This window comes from Podarcis filfolensis, assembly GCF_964270895.1.
Source record: "Podarcis filfolensis genome assembly, chromosome: 3".
Classification (NCBI taxonomy): Eukaryota; Metazoa; Chordata; class Lepidosauria; order Squamata; family Lacertidae; genus Podarcis; species Podarcis filfolensis.
In genome coordinates, this window is record NC_139606.1 from 649,329 (window position 1) to 663,463 (window position 14,135).

Consider the following 14,135-nt stretch of genomic DNA (forward strand, 5'->3'; position numbering starts at 1 on the left):
CAGAGACAGTTTTTCTTACTTTCCAGTAGTACGGTGCATCCACTTCAGAAGAATCATAGAATCACAGAATTGTAGAGTTGGAAGGGACCAAAGGGTCATCTAGTCAAACCCCCTGCAATGCAGGAATCTAAACTAAAGCATCCATGACTGATGGCCATCCAACCTCTGCTTAAAAACCTCCAAGGTGCACAAATTCCAGAGAGAAACCGTTCTACTGTCAAACAGCTCTTACCATCAGAAAGTTTTCCCTGACATTTAGTTGGAATCTCCTTTATTGTAACTTGAAGCCATTGGTTCAAGTCCTACCCTACAGAACAGGAGAAAACAAGCTTGCTACATCTTTCATGAGACAGCCCTTGTGATACTTGAAGATGCCTATCCTATCTCGTCTCAGTCTCCTCTATTCCAGGCTAAACATACCCAACTCCTTCAACCATTCCTCATAAGGCTTGGTTTCCAGAACCTTGATCATCTTGGTTGCCCTCCTCTGCACACCTTCCAGCTTGTCAACATCCTTCTTACATTTTGGAGCCCAGAATTGGACACTGTATTTCAGGTGTAGTCTGACCAAGGCAGAATGGAGTGGTACTATTGCTTCCCTTGATCTGGACACTAGACTTCTGTTGATGCAACCTACAATAGCATTAGTCTTTTTTTGCTACTGCACCACACTGTTGACTCAAGTTCAGCTGCTTGTTCACTAAGACCTCTAGATCCTTTTCACTTGAACTGCTAGTTGTCCCCCATCCTATATTTGTGCACGTGGTTCTTCTTGGCTAAGTGCAGAACTTTCTATGAAATAAATGTACACAACCTGCACACAAACTTCTGTCTCTGCTTCACTTGTAGCTTGAGAAAACACATACAAAAAATCATGAGTTCTTCCAACACCACATACTCTTGCATTTGTATCACACATTCCTTTCCTTCAAATGTGACCTGACTATAACTAGTGGACAAAAGATTGCAACTGGTAAATGGGCAAACTGGCCTGGAGGGCACCACTTTAGATCCACAAAGGGAAGTTAAATGAGACTAGTTCACATTTTTCAGATGTGGATGCCAGTAATGAAATAATAGTGGCTTGCCTTGTGAGTTCATGGCTCAGGTGGACAAAGGTACTTCCCAATTCCATGGCAAAGGTACTTCCCAATTCCAAGTGTTAAGTATTATCCCACTCTACATTACAGAATCTGATTGTGTGGCCTAGTCTTGGCAACTGTGCTCTGTTGTTGGATCGTTAGTTGGTATAATGTGATAAGTTTATAGAGTTAATCTTACTGGTACTTTTGGGGAGGCTTTGAAAAACCTCAAAGACCTTTGGCGAGGTTTAGCAGTTCTGTGAGCCTGTATAACGTGAGTTTTTTATTGATATGTTTTTATTTTATGTAAATCACCTTGGAAAGAATATTCTTCTTGAAAGGTGGCAGAGCCATTAATAAAATGGATAAAATAAATTCATTATATGTTCTTTTATATCCTTTTCATCAGGCCTCATCCCTCTGGCCTTCCTCACATATCTGTGTTGGGGTTAATTCATAGAATTACAGAATCTTAGAGTTGGAAGGGATCCCAAGGGTCACCCAGTCCAACCCCCTGTAATGCAGGAATCTCAACTAAAGCATCCATGAGAGGTGGCCATCCAGCTTCTGCTTAAAAATCTCCAGGGAAAGAGAGTCCACCCCCTCTCATGGGAGTCTCTTCCACTGCTGAACAGCTCTTACTGTCAGAAAGTTTTTCCAAATGTTTAGTCGGAATCTCCTTTCTTGCAACTTGAAGCCATTGATTCGAGTCCTACCCTCCAGAGCTGGAAAAAAGCAAGCATGTTCCCTCCTCCATGTGACAAGCCCTTCAGATATTTGAAGATGGCTATCATATCTCCTCTCAGTCTCCTCTTTTCCAGGCTTGGTTTCCAGACCCTTGATCATCTTGGTTGCCCTCCTCTGTGCACTTTCCATCTTGTCAACATCCATCTTAAATTGTGGTGCCCAAGATTGCACACAATATTCCAAGTGTGGTCTGACTAAGGCAGAATAGAATGGGACTATGACTTCTCTTGATTTGGGCACTATACTTCTGTTGATGCAGCCTAGAATAGCATTAGCTTTTTTGCTGCTGCATCACACTGTTGAGTCATGCTAAGCTTGCGGTCCACCAAGATCCCTAGATCCTTTTCACCAGTACTGTTAGTAAGCCAGGTGTCCCCCATCCTGTATTTGTTCATCTTGTTCTTCCTGCCAAAGTGCAGGACCTTACATTTGTCCCTATTGAAGTTCATTTTGTTAGCTTGCGCCCAGTTCTCCAGTTTTTACTTAAAGTAAAGTTGCTTTACTTAAAGCACCTGGGTGGTGAGGCCTCTGTAGTATGTGGCACCACAGCTTACCTTGGAGCCAAAACCCCACATCCCCTCTCACTCTTACAAGGACTATTTTTAGCCGCTTTAATTAGATAAATGTATAGAACCGAAGGGGTTTGAGATTGTGCTAAAAACAAACCCTTGCAAGCCTAAACTTGATGATTATGCACAGAGTAGAAGTCAGAGTAGAAGATTTTAGCAAGCCACTTGTATACAGGATTGAACCCAATAGTTCTTATCTGTTAGAAGGCTGAAAGCATTTGGTTTTTTTTTTTTATTAATCTACATCATACTATTTCCCCTGTTATTCAGGTTATAGGGATTGGAGATCAAGAAGTAATAGGTGAGAAAGGCGACTCAGGTCCTCCAGGAATTCCTGGACAAAAAGGTGAACCAGGTCAAAAAGGTAAATATTGCTAATTGTTAATTATTTCATTATATTAACTTGATCAAGAAATTAATTCAATTTAGTTTAAAAAATGATTTAATTGACTTCCTGCTGAGATTGTAGCTGATTCTTTCTTTCTCTAAATTCAGTGCATTCATTCAATAGACTTAATCCTCCTCCTTCAATCAGTGGAGCTAAAGAATATACATTCTGCTATTGTTTCAACTAACTCCACGGCTGTGGTGCTAGAGCTTTTTAAGATACTTATAGAAAAGCTGAAAACACAATTATCATCTGCGATACAGAATACAGCCACAAAGAGGGCGAGCGATCTAGCAAGCTGGTTTGACACAGAGCGCAGACAAACAAGGAAGCATTTGAGAACAATTTATCGCAAATATAGGAATACTGTGGCACCCCCTTTATTTACCACATATATCTCCATAAGACGGAACTACAAACAACTATTAAAGAAGAAAAAACAAAAAGCCGAGTGAATCGCATGGCAAAGCCTGGTCAAGGCTTCACACGAGAAAGACCCAACTTGCTTTTGGCATACCATATCTGGCCTACTGGACCAGGAGTGTAACAGACCCATTTGTACCGTTGAACCCCGAGAGTGGATCCGAAACTTTCAATCATTGTTTTATGATAAGGAAGCTCAGCTTAACAAGCCAAGCGTTCAACCAGAGGTTTCACCTCACTGGTCACTTGTAACCACAGAGGAGGTAGAGAATTTGATCGCATAGCTAAAGAACAACAAGGCCCCTGGCATAGATTATATTGCCACAGAACTTCTGAAGACCAACACTGGTGGTGGGCCCCCCTGCTGGCGACAATATTCTCCCACATTGATTCAACAGGCCTATTTCCCGAAGGGTGGGCCAAGGCGATAATCATCCCAATTTATAAAAAGGGCCCCACATTGGACCCAGCGAGTTACAGACCTATTAGTCTTTTACCTATACCAAGCAAATTATATGCAAAACATCTCTATATCAAATTAACCAGTTGGATGGACACTGAGGCTATCTTGGCGGAGGAGCAAGCTGGATTTAGGCAAGACAGATGTACCATAGATAACTGTTTTGTCTTAGCACATCTTATTGACAAATGCGCCAAGAAAGCCCGTGGGGTCTTAAATGCAGCCTTCATTGATTTGAAGGCTGCCTTTGATTCAATTTCACAAGTAAAACTCTGGGCCAAACTGAATACATCCAGTATAGATAAAAGATTATTATTTTTGATTAATGGCCTATATAAAGATATTGTGTCGTACGTAAGATCCTCCACAAATGGCCAACTCGTAGGCCCTGTACCAGCCACTAAGGGGGTTATGCAAGGCTCCATTTTAGCCCCAGCATTATTTAACTTATATATCAATGACATGGTTAAAAGCTTAACATCTCCGGAGTTCCATGCTCCTAAATTGGCCACAAAACCAATCTCAGTGCTCTTATATGCTGATGATGCGGTCCTCCTATCCCGAACAGAAATAGGCCTTAAAAGGTTGATAGGAGAATTCTCAGCATACTACAGGAGAGAACAGCTGGTGGTAAACTATCAGAAAACCAAAGTCATGGTTTTCTCAAGGAAACATAGATTACATAGCTGAAGCATGGACAATCACCCAATTGAGCAGGTTAAAGCCTTTAAATACCTGGGCATAGTCTTCCAGTCATTGGGGTCATGGGATGTACACCAAAAATCTGTTAAAGAAAAAGCAGCCCAAAGTGCTAAGATGCTGTCCCGTTTTTGCCAGGGCGGCAAATACATCCCAGCATCCCTAGAAGTTTTTCAAGCCAAATCTTTGGCGCAGATACTTTACAGGGCCCAAATTTGGACAGGTAATCATTGTAGTATTATAGAAACTGTCCAATCCAAATTTTTAAGGCAGATTTTTTCTGTACCACCTTGTGTCCCAAATGCAGCATTACAACTAGAGGCAAGTCTTCCCTCTGTAGAAGCTTGGTCCTGGGAAAGAACTCTTAATTATTGGCTCCGTTTAAATCTAAATCCTCCCGGTCTACTGCCCTTAGTGACACAAGACCCCCATAAAAGTGTGTGGTCCAAAATTGTGCACCAAAAATTCCTCTCCTGCGGACTCCACCCACATCAGCTTCTCACAATAGGTTTTATTAAAGCAAAAAGGCTAATTGAACAGCGTCTGAAAGACTTAGAGCAACAGAACAATCTGGCCATTATAAAGAAACTCTGTCCTTGGTATGCCTTTTGCCCCCCCTCTCAGTTTGATTCCCTGGCACCATATTTGTATAAATTAACTATCCCAAAATACAGATGTGCCTTCACACTGGCCAGATTGTATGTGATGCCCTCTGCCGTACTTGAGGGCTGATACCAAAAGATTCCAACTGAGAAACGACTCTGCCTCTGTGGAGATGGCAATCTGGAAACAGTGGCTCATGTTCTCCTGTCCTGTCCCCTTTATAAAGATCTGAGGAATGAGATCATCACGCCACTCCTGCTTACCATCCCAGGCCGCCCATCTGAGGCCACACTGTTCTTTCTGTTATCAGATCAAAAGGATCAGACAACAGCAAAGGTTGCTAGGTTTATCAAAGGTGCAATGAGGCCACTATCTGAACGATAATCTTGACCATTTGATTGTCCTTTTTACCCATAGTTGTCTTTTTAATTATATATATTGCTTGTTTTATATATTTATATAGATAAATAAAGTTTAGCTATCTATCTACCAATAGATCAGGAAAATGAAGTGCATAATTAGATAAAGTGCCTGCTATACATAATAATTAAGTAATGATATAAGGCAATATCCAGCCATTAGTCCCACTCAGGATAAGTCCATTGATTTCAGTAGGTCTACTATTGGGTATCTTAATTGGCCCCAATTCATTTTATGTAAAATTGTACATGATTAGATCCACATCTGATATCATGCCCAGTTCATGTTGAGCTTTTTCATGAATTATATGTTTGTCATGATATGGAGTGATAATTAGACCTATACATACCCTCCAACATTTCTCAGATGAAAATTGGGATGTTCTATTCTACACCAGGAAGCGTTTCCTCTGCATTTGATCTCACTCCACACATAAATGTCATGTACACATACACATCTGTCACCTTCAGCCAGTTGCAACCTCTCCATCTCACCTACTTCCCAGGATTCAATTATTATTGAAGGTTGTGCAGTCTTTACCCAGTTACCTGGGAATAAGCTCCATTGAATACAGTGGGACTTCTGAGTAGACAGTGTAAGGCTCCATTTCCAATAAAGGAATAAACAGTCTATGAATTTCCTAAAAAATGGCTGGTTGTGGAAGTATTGCAATTAAATAATTTAAAGTGGATTAGCGGCATTTTCCTTCAAAATTATAGGAAGGGCTTTGTATGCCAGCTTCACCATTTCCTTCATTTGGTTCAGGTATTTCATTTTCAGGATAAACAGGACTCTGTTTTTGCACCTTTCTTCTTTCTTTGGCGATCAGTTGTAGCCGAGTAAGATTGTCTTCCATAAACATGGTTTTAAGTCCGTAAGTTCTGGAACCAGTTCTGGAACCACACGTCCTTCCACAGTGGGGACATTGGTTTCTGGGCAGGAATTGATCCCGGTGTGGATTTGCCAAGCGTGCCTTCCTCCTAGCACATTTCTCCCTTGTGTTTGAGTGTCTTCAAAGCCCATGACACCTTTGGTAAAGGCTGTTCTCCAACTGGAGCACTCGCAGGCCAGTGTTTCCCAGTTGTCAGAGTTTATACTACATTTTTTTAGATTTGCCTTGAGACAGTCTTTAAACCTCTTTTGTCGACGACCAGCATTATGCTTTCCATTTTTAAGTTCAGAATAGAGTAGTTGCTTTGGAAAGACGATCAGGCATCCGCACAACATGATCAGTCCAACGAAGTTGATGTTAAAGAATCATTGCTTCAACACTGGTGATCTTTGCTTCTTCCAGTACACTGATATTAGCTTGCATGTCTTCCCAAGTGATGTGTAAAATTTTTTGGAGACACCGTTGATGGAATCTTTCGAGGAGTTGGAGATGGCGTTGATAAGTGGTCCATGTTTCACAAGCATATAGTAAGGTTGGTAGTACAATAGCTTTGTAAACAAGCATTTTGGTTTCCCTGCGAATGTCCCAGTTCTCAAACAGTCTGCATTTCAATCGGGAGAAAACCGCACTCGCAATAGCTCAGGTGATGCTGGATTTCAGCATCAATGTTGGCCCTTGTGGAAAGATAACTGCCTAGGTAGGAGAAGTGATCAACATTTTCCAACGTTACACCATTGAGTTGGATTTGTGGCGCTGCAGAGGGGTTATTTTGTACTTGTTGGTGCAGCATGTTGGTTTTTTGGAAGTTGAGTGACAGGCCAAGCTTTTCGTAAGCTTCTGTGAAGATATTTAGGATGGTTTGGAGGTCATCCTCTGAGTGTGTGCACACTACGTTGTCATCAGCATACTGAAGCTCTGTGACGGAAGTTACGGAAACCTTACTCTTTGCTTTTAGCCTGCTCAGATTAAAGAGCTTCCATCTGTTCGATATGTGATTTCTACTCCGGTAGAGAGTTTCCTGTAATGGTTATATGGGGTTGCTCGTGCGTAAGTTGCCGCCACTCCTGGCTAGGTTGCCTGGTTAAACCTTTTCCTGGCTGGACAGCCCTTCACTTCGTGGCTGTTTCAGTCACTAGCAGAATCCGTCAGTGGGCGTTTCTTGAACTTCTTCCAGCAAAGAAGTTCTTTGACGCCAAGTCTACGCCTACTTTCCCTGCGCGTAAGTCTTCTGCGCAGGGTGGGTGTGGGTAGCGGAGGACCTGTGCTCTCCCCGCTGGTCTCCGGCGAAGAGTCCTGGAGCCCCCTCTCCGATTCCCCCATCCACCCCCCTTTATCCCTGGTGTTACGCTGATTTCCTTCCCCAGCTGATGAGTTCCCTCTCTCCCTGCTGGGCCCTTCTCCGGCATCGCTTGGGAGCCTTGTCTCCACTTCTGGCTCCGATGTCAGTTCCCTGACATTTCCCTTCGACAAAGTATAGGATCATGGCAATGAAAATAATGAATAGAGTTGTGGAAACACAACCCTGTTTAACACCTGATCCCACTGTGAATGGTTCACTTTGAGAGCCATTGTTATCTGCGATTGTTGCTGTCATATTATCATGGAGGAGCCAAATGATGTTTACAAATTTATCTGCGCAGCCAATTCTCAGAAGGACAGTCCACAGGGCATTACGATTTACAGTGTCGAAAGCCTTAGTCAGGTCAATAAACGCCATATACAGGGGTTGGTTTTTCTCTCTGCATTTTTCTTGAAGCTGTCGAGCGGTGAAAATCATATCCACTGTCCCCCTAGAAGGCCGGAAACTATTTTGGGAAGGGTCACCTCGGATATTGTTAAGAGACAGTTTGCTAAGATCCTTACAAGAATTTTGCCAGCCGCAGCTAATAGAGAGATGCCTCAATAGTTTCCACAATCAGTTCTGTCACCTTTTTTTAAAGAGATTGATAATTTCACTATCCCTAAAGTCTGCTGGGATCTCTTCTCTTTCCCAGATTTTTTCAATGAGCTTGTGAAGTTGTTGTGTAAGTTCAGTTCCACCCACTTTGAAGATTTTGGCAGGTATCCCAGTGGCTTTGTTGTTTTTCATTTGGTTAATAGCTGTTTTTCATTTGGTTAATAGTTGTACATTTGTAGATACTGCAAGCTCATCTCTAACTTGTTTTTGCAGAATTTGTGAGAGAAACTCAGCAGCTACGGGGGAGTTGCGGTTAAGGAAATGTTGGTAATGTTCTTTCCAGCACAATGTAATAGCTTCTTTATCTTTTAGAAATGTGATGCCGTCTGCTGAGCGTAGGGGGCATATGCCATGATTTATTGGTCCATAGATGGTCTTTGTGGCTTTAAAGAAACTCTGTGCATCATGAGTGTCAGCTAAGTGCTGGATCTCTTGAGCTTTTTTTATCCACCAGGTGTTTTTTAGTTCTCTGGTTCTTCTTTGAACCTCAGCCTTAGCGTTGGCATAGGGTTTTTTTCTTAGTGGCACAGTTTCTATCTGTTTGCCAGATCTGAAAGGCCTTCCCTTTCTTGTCAATCATGCATTCAGTCTCACTGTAATTCTCATCAAACCACTCCTGGTGTTTCTTGGTTTGGTGTCCAATAGTTTGTTCACAGGCTGCAATAATGAATGTTTTTTGCTTGGTCCAGTGTTTCTTGGTGTTATCAGGGAATTCTGAAAGCAGATGGTCCTTAAGAGTTGTTTGGAAGCAATCCCGCTTAATGGGATCTTGAAGGGCTTGAGTGTTCATTTTGCGCCTTGGCTTCCTTCCTTGCAGCCTGCGTTGAGGTATAATCTCAATAGCCATCGTGGAGCATATTAGATCACTATCTGTCCAGCCGTCATCGGCGCTTGTCATAGTTCTGGTAAGGAGCACATCATGGCGATTTTTAGCACAGACAATAACATAGTCTAAGAAGTGCCAGTGGTTTTACTGAGGATGCTTCCATGAAGCTTTAAATTTATTTTTCTGTTGAAAGAGTGTGTTGGTTGTGCGCTGCACATATCACCCAGGAGGATAATTTTATCTTCCTTAGGCGTCTCTGATAGGACGGTATCCAGCTGAGAGTAAAATTTTTCTTTAATGTCTTCATCGGCATCCAGTGTTGGTGTATAAGCGCTTATAATAGTAGCCTGTTGGTTTTTGGTGAGCTTTATTCGAAGGGTTGAGAATCGCTCATTAATGCCAATAGGGACTTCTGACAGGAGCTTCACAACATCGTTTTTGATAGCGAAGCCTGCCCCATGTATTTGATGTTCTTGTTCAGATAGACCTTTCCAGAAGAAAAGTAGCCTCCTTTTTCTTCCTTCAGTTGTCCCTTGCCTGCTCTTCGAGTCTCTTGAAGTGCTGCAATATCGATGTTAAAACGTCACAGCTCTCTTGCAATGATGGCAGTTCTGCGTTCAGGATGCTCACTGTCTGTGTTATCTGACAAAGTCCGTATATTCCATGTTTCAAAGTTCAATTGTCTTTTATGACCGCTAAGTGGTGACCCCACTGGGCGCGGTAATCCAGTCAGGGAAAAAGGAAGGCAGACTATGTTTAGGGCACCTTTTCTAGCCCCTTCCCCTTTTCGGGGTGAGCAGAGTGGATCCTAAAAAGGGCTGCTCAGTCATGGATACAGCTGCTGAGCTGCTCAACTGCCTCTTTCCTAGAGTTAGAACAACTGAATCTGTATCCACCGCCCATGTGCCGGTTCATGACTAGGGGCTTCCAGATTTCACGATCCTGCCCCAATTACCATTTGCCAATCGCCATAGGACTTTTGGGGTTTGGACTGGGTTTTTGGAAAACACCTGTGCGTGGATTTGTTTTATGTGTGTAGATCAGTGCATGCTGACCAACGCATAGTCTTCGTAGTAGGGCTCTGTTCCGATGGCATGAAGTAGTCACGACAAACCGGTAGATTCCTAACTGCTGCAGCCTTCATCCGCCTCCACAGCCATTGTAACATATTGCTTGTTATCATCCGCCTCTTCTGCCATTGAGGACTTCTTGGATCATTCTTTGTCTAGCTCCTTCCCTTTGACCTCACCACCTTGAGTGACCCTGTTGGGAGTATGAGATTCCCGACAGCTTCGCTCACAAGGGTCATAGGAACATGCAAGCCAACTCACCACGACAAGATGATGATCCAGCGACCTACACACCTACACCCACCCACCCCAGCATCGCTTTTAATTGTTCTCCGAGATGTGCAGGAGGGGGAAAAGTAAAACCGGGACATTATGAGATCAATTCAGAAACGAGGGAGGCTTCTCTAATTCTAGGACTGTCCCTGGAATTATACCAAGCAGTTCAAATCTTTACTATCTAAGAATCCACTACCTTTGCTTTTGCAGGTTTTCCAGGTCTACCAGGGGCACCAGGTCTACCAGGTAAGACTGTTTCATTATTTGGTTGTCTTGTTTTAGGGTGCGTATTGCCTTTCCACGTAAATTCTAAAACTTTTTGCACAAAAAGATAAAAGTGTTGGTCCACTAAAAGAATTCCAAAATCCATATTAGGGCAATACATTTCTAAGGCCACCAAAATATCACAGAATGGCACAGAAGCTTTTAAGTTCTCATGATCTCTTCATCAGGCTAGATGGTAAACAGAGCAATGTGGGGAGAGGGGGAAGCGAGTTTGGATGATGCTGGAGCCTTAATTCTACATTTGGTCACAGTCTTAAGATGAAATGGGTTGCACCAAGGTCTGCTGGGAACAAGAAAAAAAAACTTTTAGACAAATGTCAGTGCCCAGTTTAACACATTTCTACAAAAATTTCTCTTGGGCATATTGCTTCAGTACTGCGCATAAACAGCTCACCAAGCTCACTCTGCATGTTTGAACTTCACGAGTGAAATCCAGCATAGCACTATGGCAATTGTTCTGATAGTACAGAAATTTCTGCATGTGCAATGGAATGTTCTCCCCTTTCCTCTCCCTGTTTGCTCCCTAAATCTGTTCTAGGGGTTCTCCTAACCCTCTGGAGCAGATTTGTGGAGGGAGGGGGCTGGGGGGGGCAACACTGTTACACAGGTGGAAATCCTTGCCCTGGTGGGACTCATTAGGAAAATACTGCCCTCAATAGGCCCTATGCAGGTGGATGTTTCTAGGAATTAGGTTGAACAAGTAGCTCTGATAAATAAGCTACCGCATTTTTTGCCCTATAGGACGCACTTTTTCCCCTCCAAAAATGAAGGGGAAATGTGTGTGCGTCCTATGGGGCAAATGCAGGCTTTCGCTGAAGCCTGGAGAGCGAGAGGGGTCGGTGCACACCGACCCCTCTCGCTCTCCAGGCTTCAGGAGAGCCCCACCGCCAGCCCCACAAGCTCGGGGGACAGCGGGGAGGCGGAACGCCGCCATCCCACTGTCCCCCAACTTGGTTAGAAGGCTGGCGGGGGGGGGGAGAAGCCTGCTCCTCCCCGTCGCCAGCCCCACAAACTCGGGGGACAGCGGGGAGGCGCAGCGGGCCATCCCGCTGTCTCCCGACCTGGTTTGGAGGCTGGTGGAGGGCTTCCCCCTCCCCCAGCCCCGCAAGCTCCCAGAGCGATGCCAAAGCTGCACGCAGCTTCGACATGGCTCTGGGTCCCATTCTGGGGGCTGGGGGAGGGGGAAGCTCGGGCTTCCACCGCCCCAGCCCCGCGCCTGGGTGGGGGGGAAATAATTTTTTTTTTACTTTATTCCCCCCCCCCCAAAAAAAAAAATTTAGGTGCATCCTATGGGCCGGTGCGTCCTATAGGGCGAAAAATACGGTATCTTGCTATTGTTTGAACTCATGAGGTAGTTTAGGATCAGATTCAGTATTGTATTTCAGTATGGTATCTCAGCTGATATTATGGTGTTTCAATTATTTTATTGTTATTAAACAACTTATTGGTCAATATTTTTTCTGTTGGTTTTATTGATGCCTACTTCACTGCATTATTGTAATCAAGGGCAACCCAGTCCTGGGATAATAGGGGCACCTGGTTTTCCGGGCGAGAGAGGAGAAAAGGGTGACCAGGGGTCTCCTGGATCTTCATTGCCTGGGCCAAAAGGAAGAGATGGACCTCCAGGACTTCCCGGTGTACCAGGGCTTCCAGGCCCACCTTTTGCAACAGGCAAGTCAAAATGCAGCCCAAAGTATACAGTCCTTTTAAAGTGCAAAAAAATCGAGATAGTAAGAAATGTTACGCCCATGGTCATAATAATGGTTAAAAAGAAAATTATGGTTTTTTTAGAATTGGTTAAATGAATTTGTTTTCAGATGTGGTGCCTCATTCTAGAAGAAATTTCTGTTTCCTGTTTCAAAACCTTGACTTTGGCTTGGTTAAGTGGTTTCACAAGTAAGTGTCTTCATATTTGATTCCTGACTGAGCTCTGTCGTGTCTCTTCTCGATCTTCTGGGATGTGTCCTGATGGGATGTGTTCAGAAGGAAGGGGTCCAGAGCGGTCTGAGGGGGAAGGGTCTTAGGTCAGCTTCCCAAGGCAGTTTTAATCCTCTACATATTTCAGAATTTAGTCTGACATACAGGTTTCAGATTCACCTCCTAACTACTGCATACCCTCTTCTTCTGAAGCAGAGCATCCTGTTACATAAGAGCTTGAGGCTCCAAGCAGAAGGGGGCAATGTCCGGTCCTTGCAAGCAGAGAGAAAGCAACAACTATAGGCCTCTAGGAGGCTATGAAGGGGTTCTGCTGGCTGAAACAGTTTCCTGAAGCAGCTGCAGAATAAGTTGTCCCTTCAGGTATCACAATTAATTCCTCGAGTTCTGCTGCTTTTGCAGTTTATAGAACTTGCCTTTTAGTTTACCTTCACTATTACAGCCACACACTTGCCTTCTCTGGTGAAGCCTTTGGTCAATGTGTCTTCCAAAATATTGTGTCCCACAGATGAGACTATAATGCTACCCTGCAAATGAATTGCTTTTCTAAAGACATCTCTCACCCCAATCACTGGAGAAGTCAATAATTGAAGCATACTGTAAATGTCCTTTCTCAAGAGGTTCCATGGTGAAGGATTTTCCCAGCCATATTTGAAAGAGAGGCAGATGATCTTCACAATCAGAGCCTGTAGCCTCTGGTTTGTTCTCTTTGGATGTCTGAATTTATCAGCATTCAACTACTAATATAGTCTCAGTACAGTGTTTCTTTTTCTTAATTGTGTGCCCTTTTGTTTTTATATAGAAGTTCACTTGGTAGGGCTATATGTGGTTTGCTGTCAGGTGCTGGGCTCCTTAGTGTCATTCTGACAGAAACCTAAGAGGAGGTATATGACCCCCACCCCCGCGCTCCTGAGAACAGAAATGTACAATCAGTTCAACTTTTTCCTTTGTTGCTGCACAAAATATTGAACTGTATGTTTGCAGAAATTGACATATTCACACAAACACATACAAATTGTCCTACTGTAAGGGGAAATGTGTGTACTGTTTGCCAAATATGGGAAGTAAATGAACTTTTAGTGTGTAAAATACTGAATTTGGAAAAGAATCTTAGAATTGAGAATATTAGCATTATTTTGACTCAAATATGCTGTGGGCTATTTTCAAGCCGATTCAGCCTCCCAAGCAAATTTAGCAAGCAGATAAAATATATATGATTTTGTGGCATCTCAATTCAGGTTTTTGCATGCTAATGCGTATACAACAGCTCTGGTTTACATATTATTTTTATTCATTTATTATTTTATTTATAATTGTTTTATTTTAGTTTACTTTTTATTATAACTTTTTATTATATTTTATTATAACTTTTTATTATAACTTTTTATTATATTATGTTTTAGAGGAATATACTTCAGTGGTTGCCTTAAGGCCATGCAGGCAGTCCAGGTCCATATTTAGTCATGATAATGCTCTGGTTTCATGGAGAAATGTCCCATGTGA

General features: G+C 43.0%; 1 protein-coding gene across 3 annotated transcripts in view; it reads left to right on the forward strand.

Annotated features, from left to right (window-relative positions):
• COL4A1 (collagen type IV alpha 1 chain) overlaps positions 1–14,135 on the forward strand; it is a 160,408-nt gene that overhangs the window by 56,047 nt on the left and 90,226 nt on the right. For all 3 annotated transcript variants that reach the window (XM_083606370.1, XM_083606369.1, XM_083606371.1), the window contains exons 19-21: positions 2,669–2,762; positions 10,623–10,658; positions 12,204–12,368. In XM_083606370.1, the coding sequence (XP_083462496.1) occupies positions 2,669–2,762; positions 10,623–10,658; positions 12,204–12,368 (295 nt within the window). The remainder of the gene's footprint in view (positions 1–2,668; positions 2,763–10,622; positions 10,659–12,203; positions 12,369–14,135) is intronic.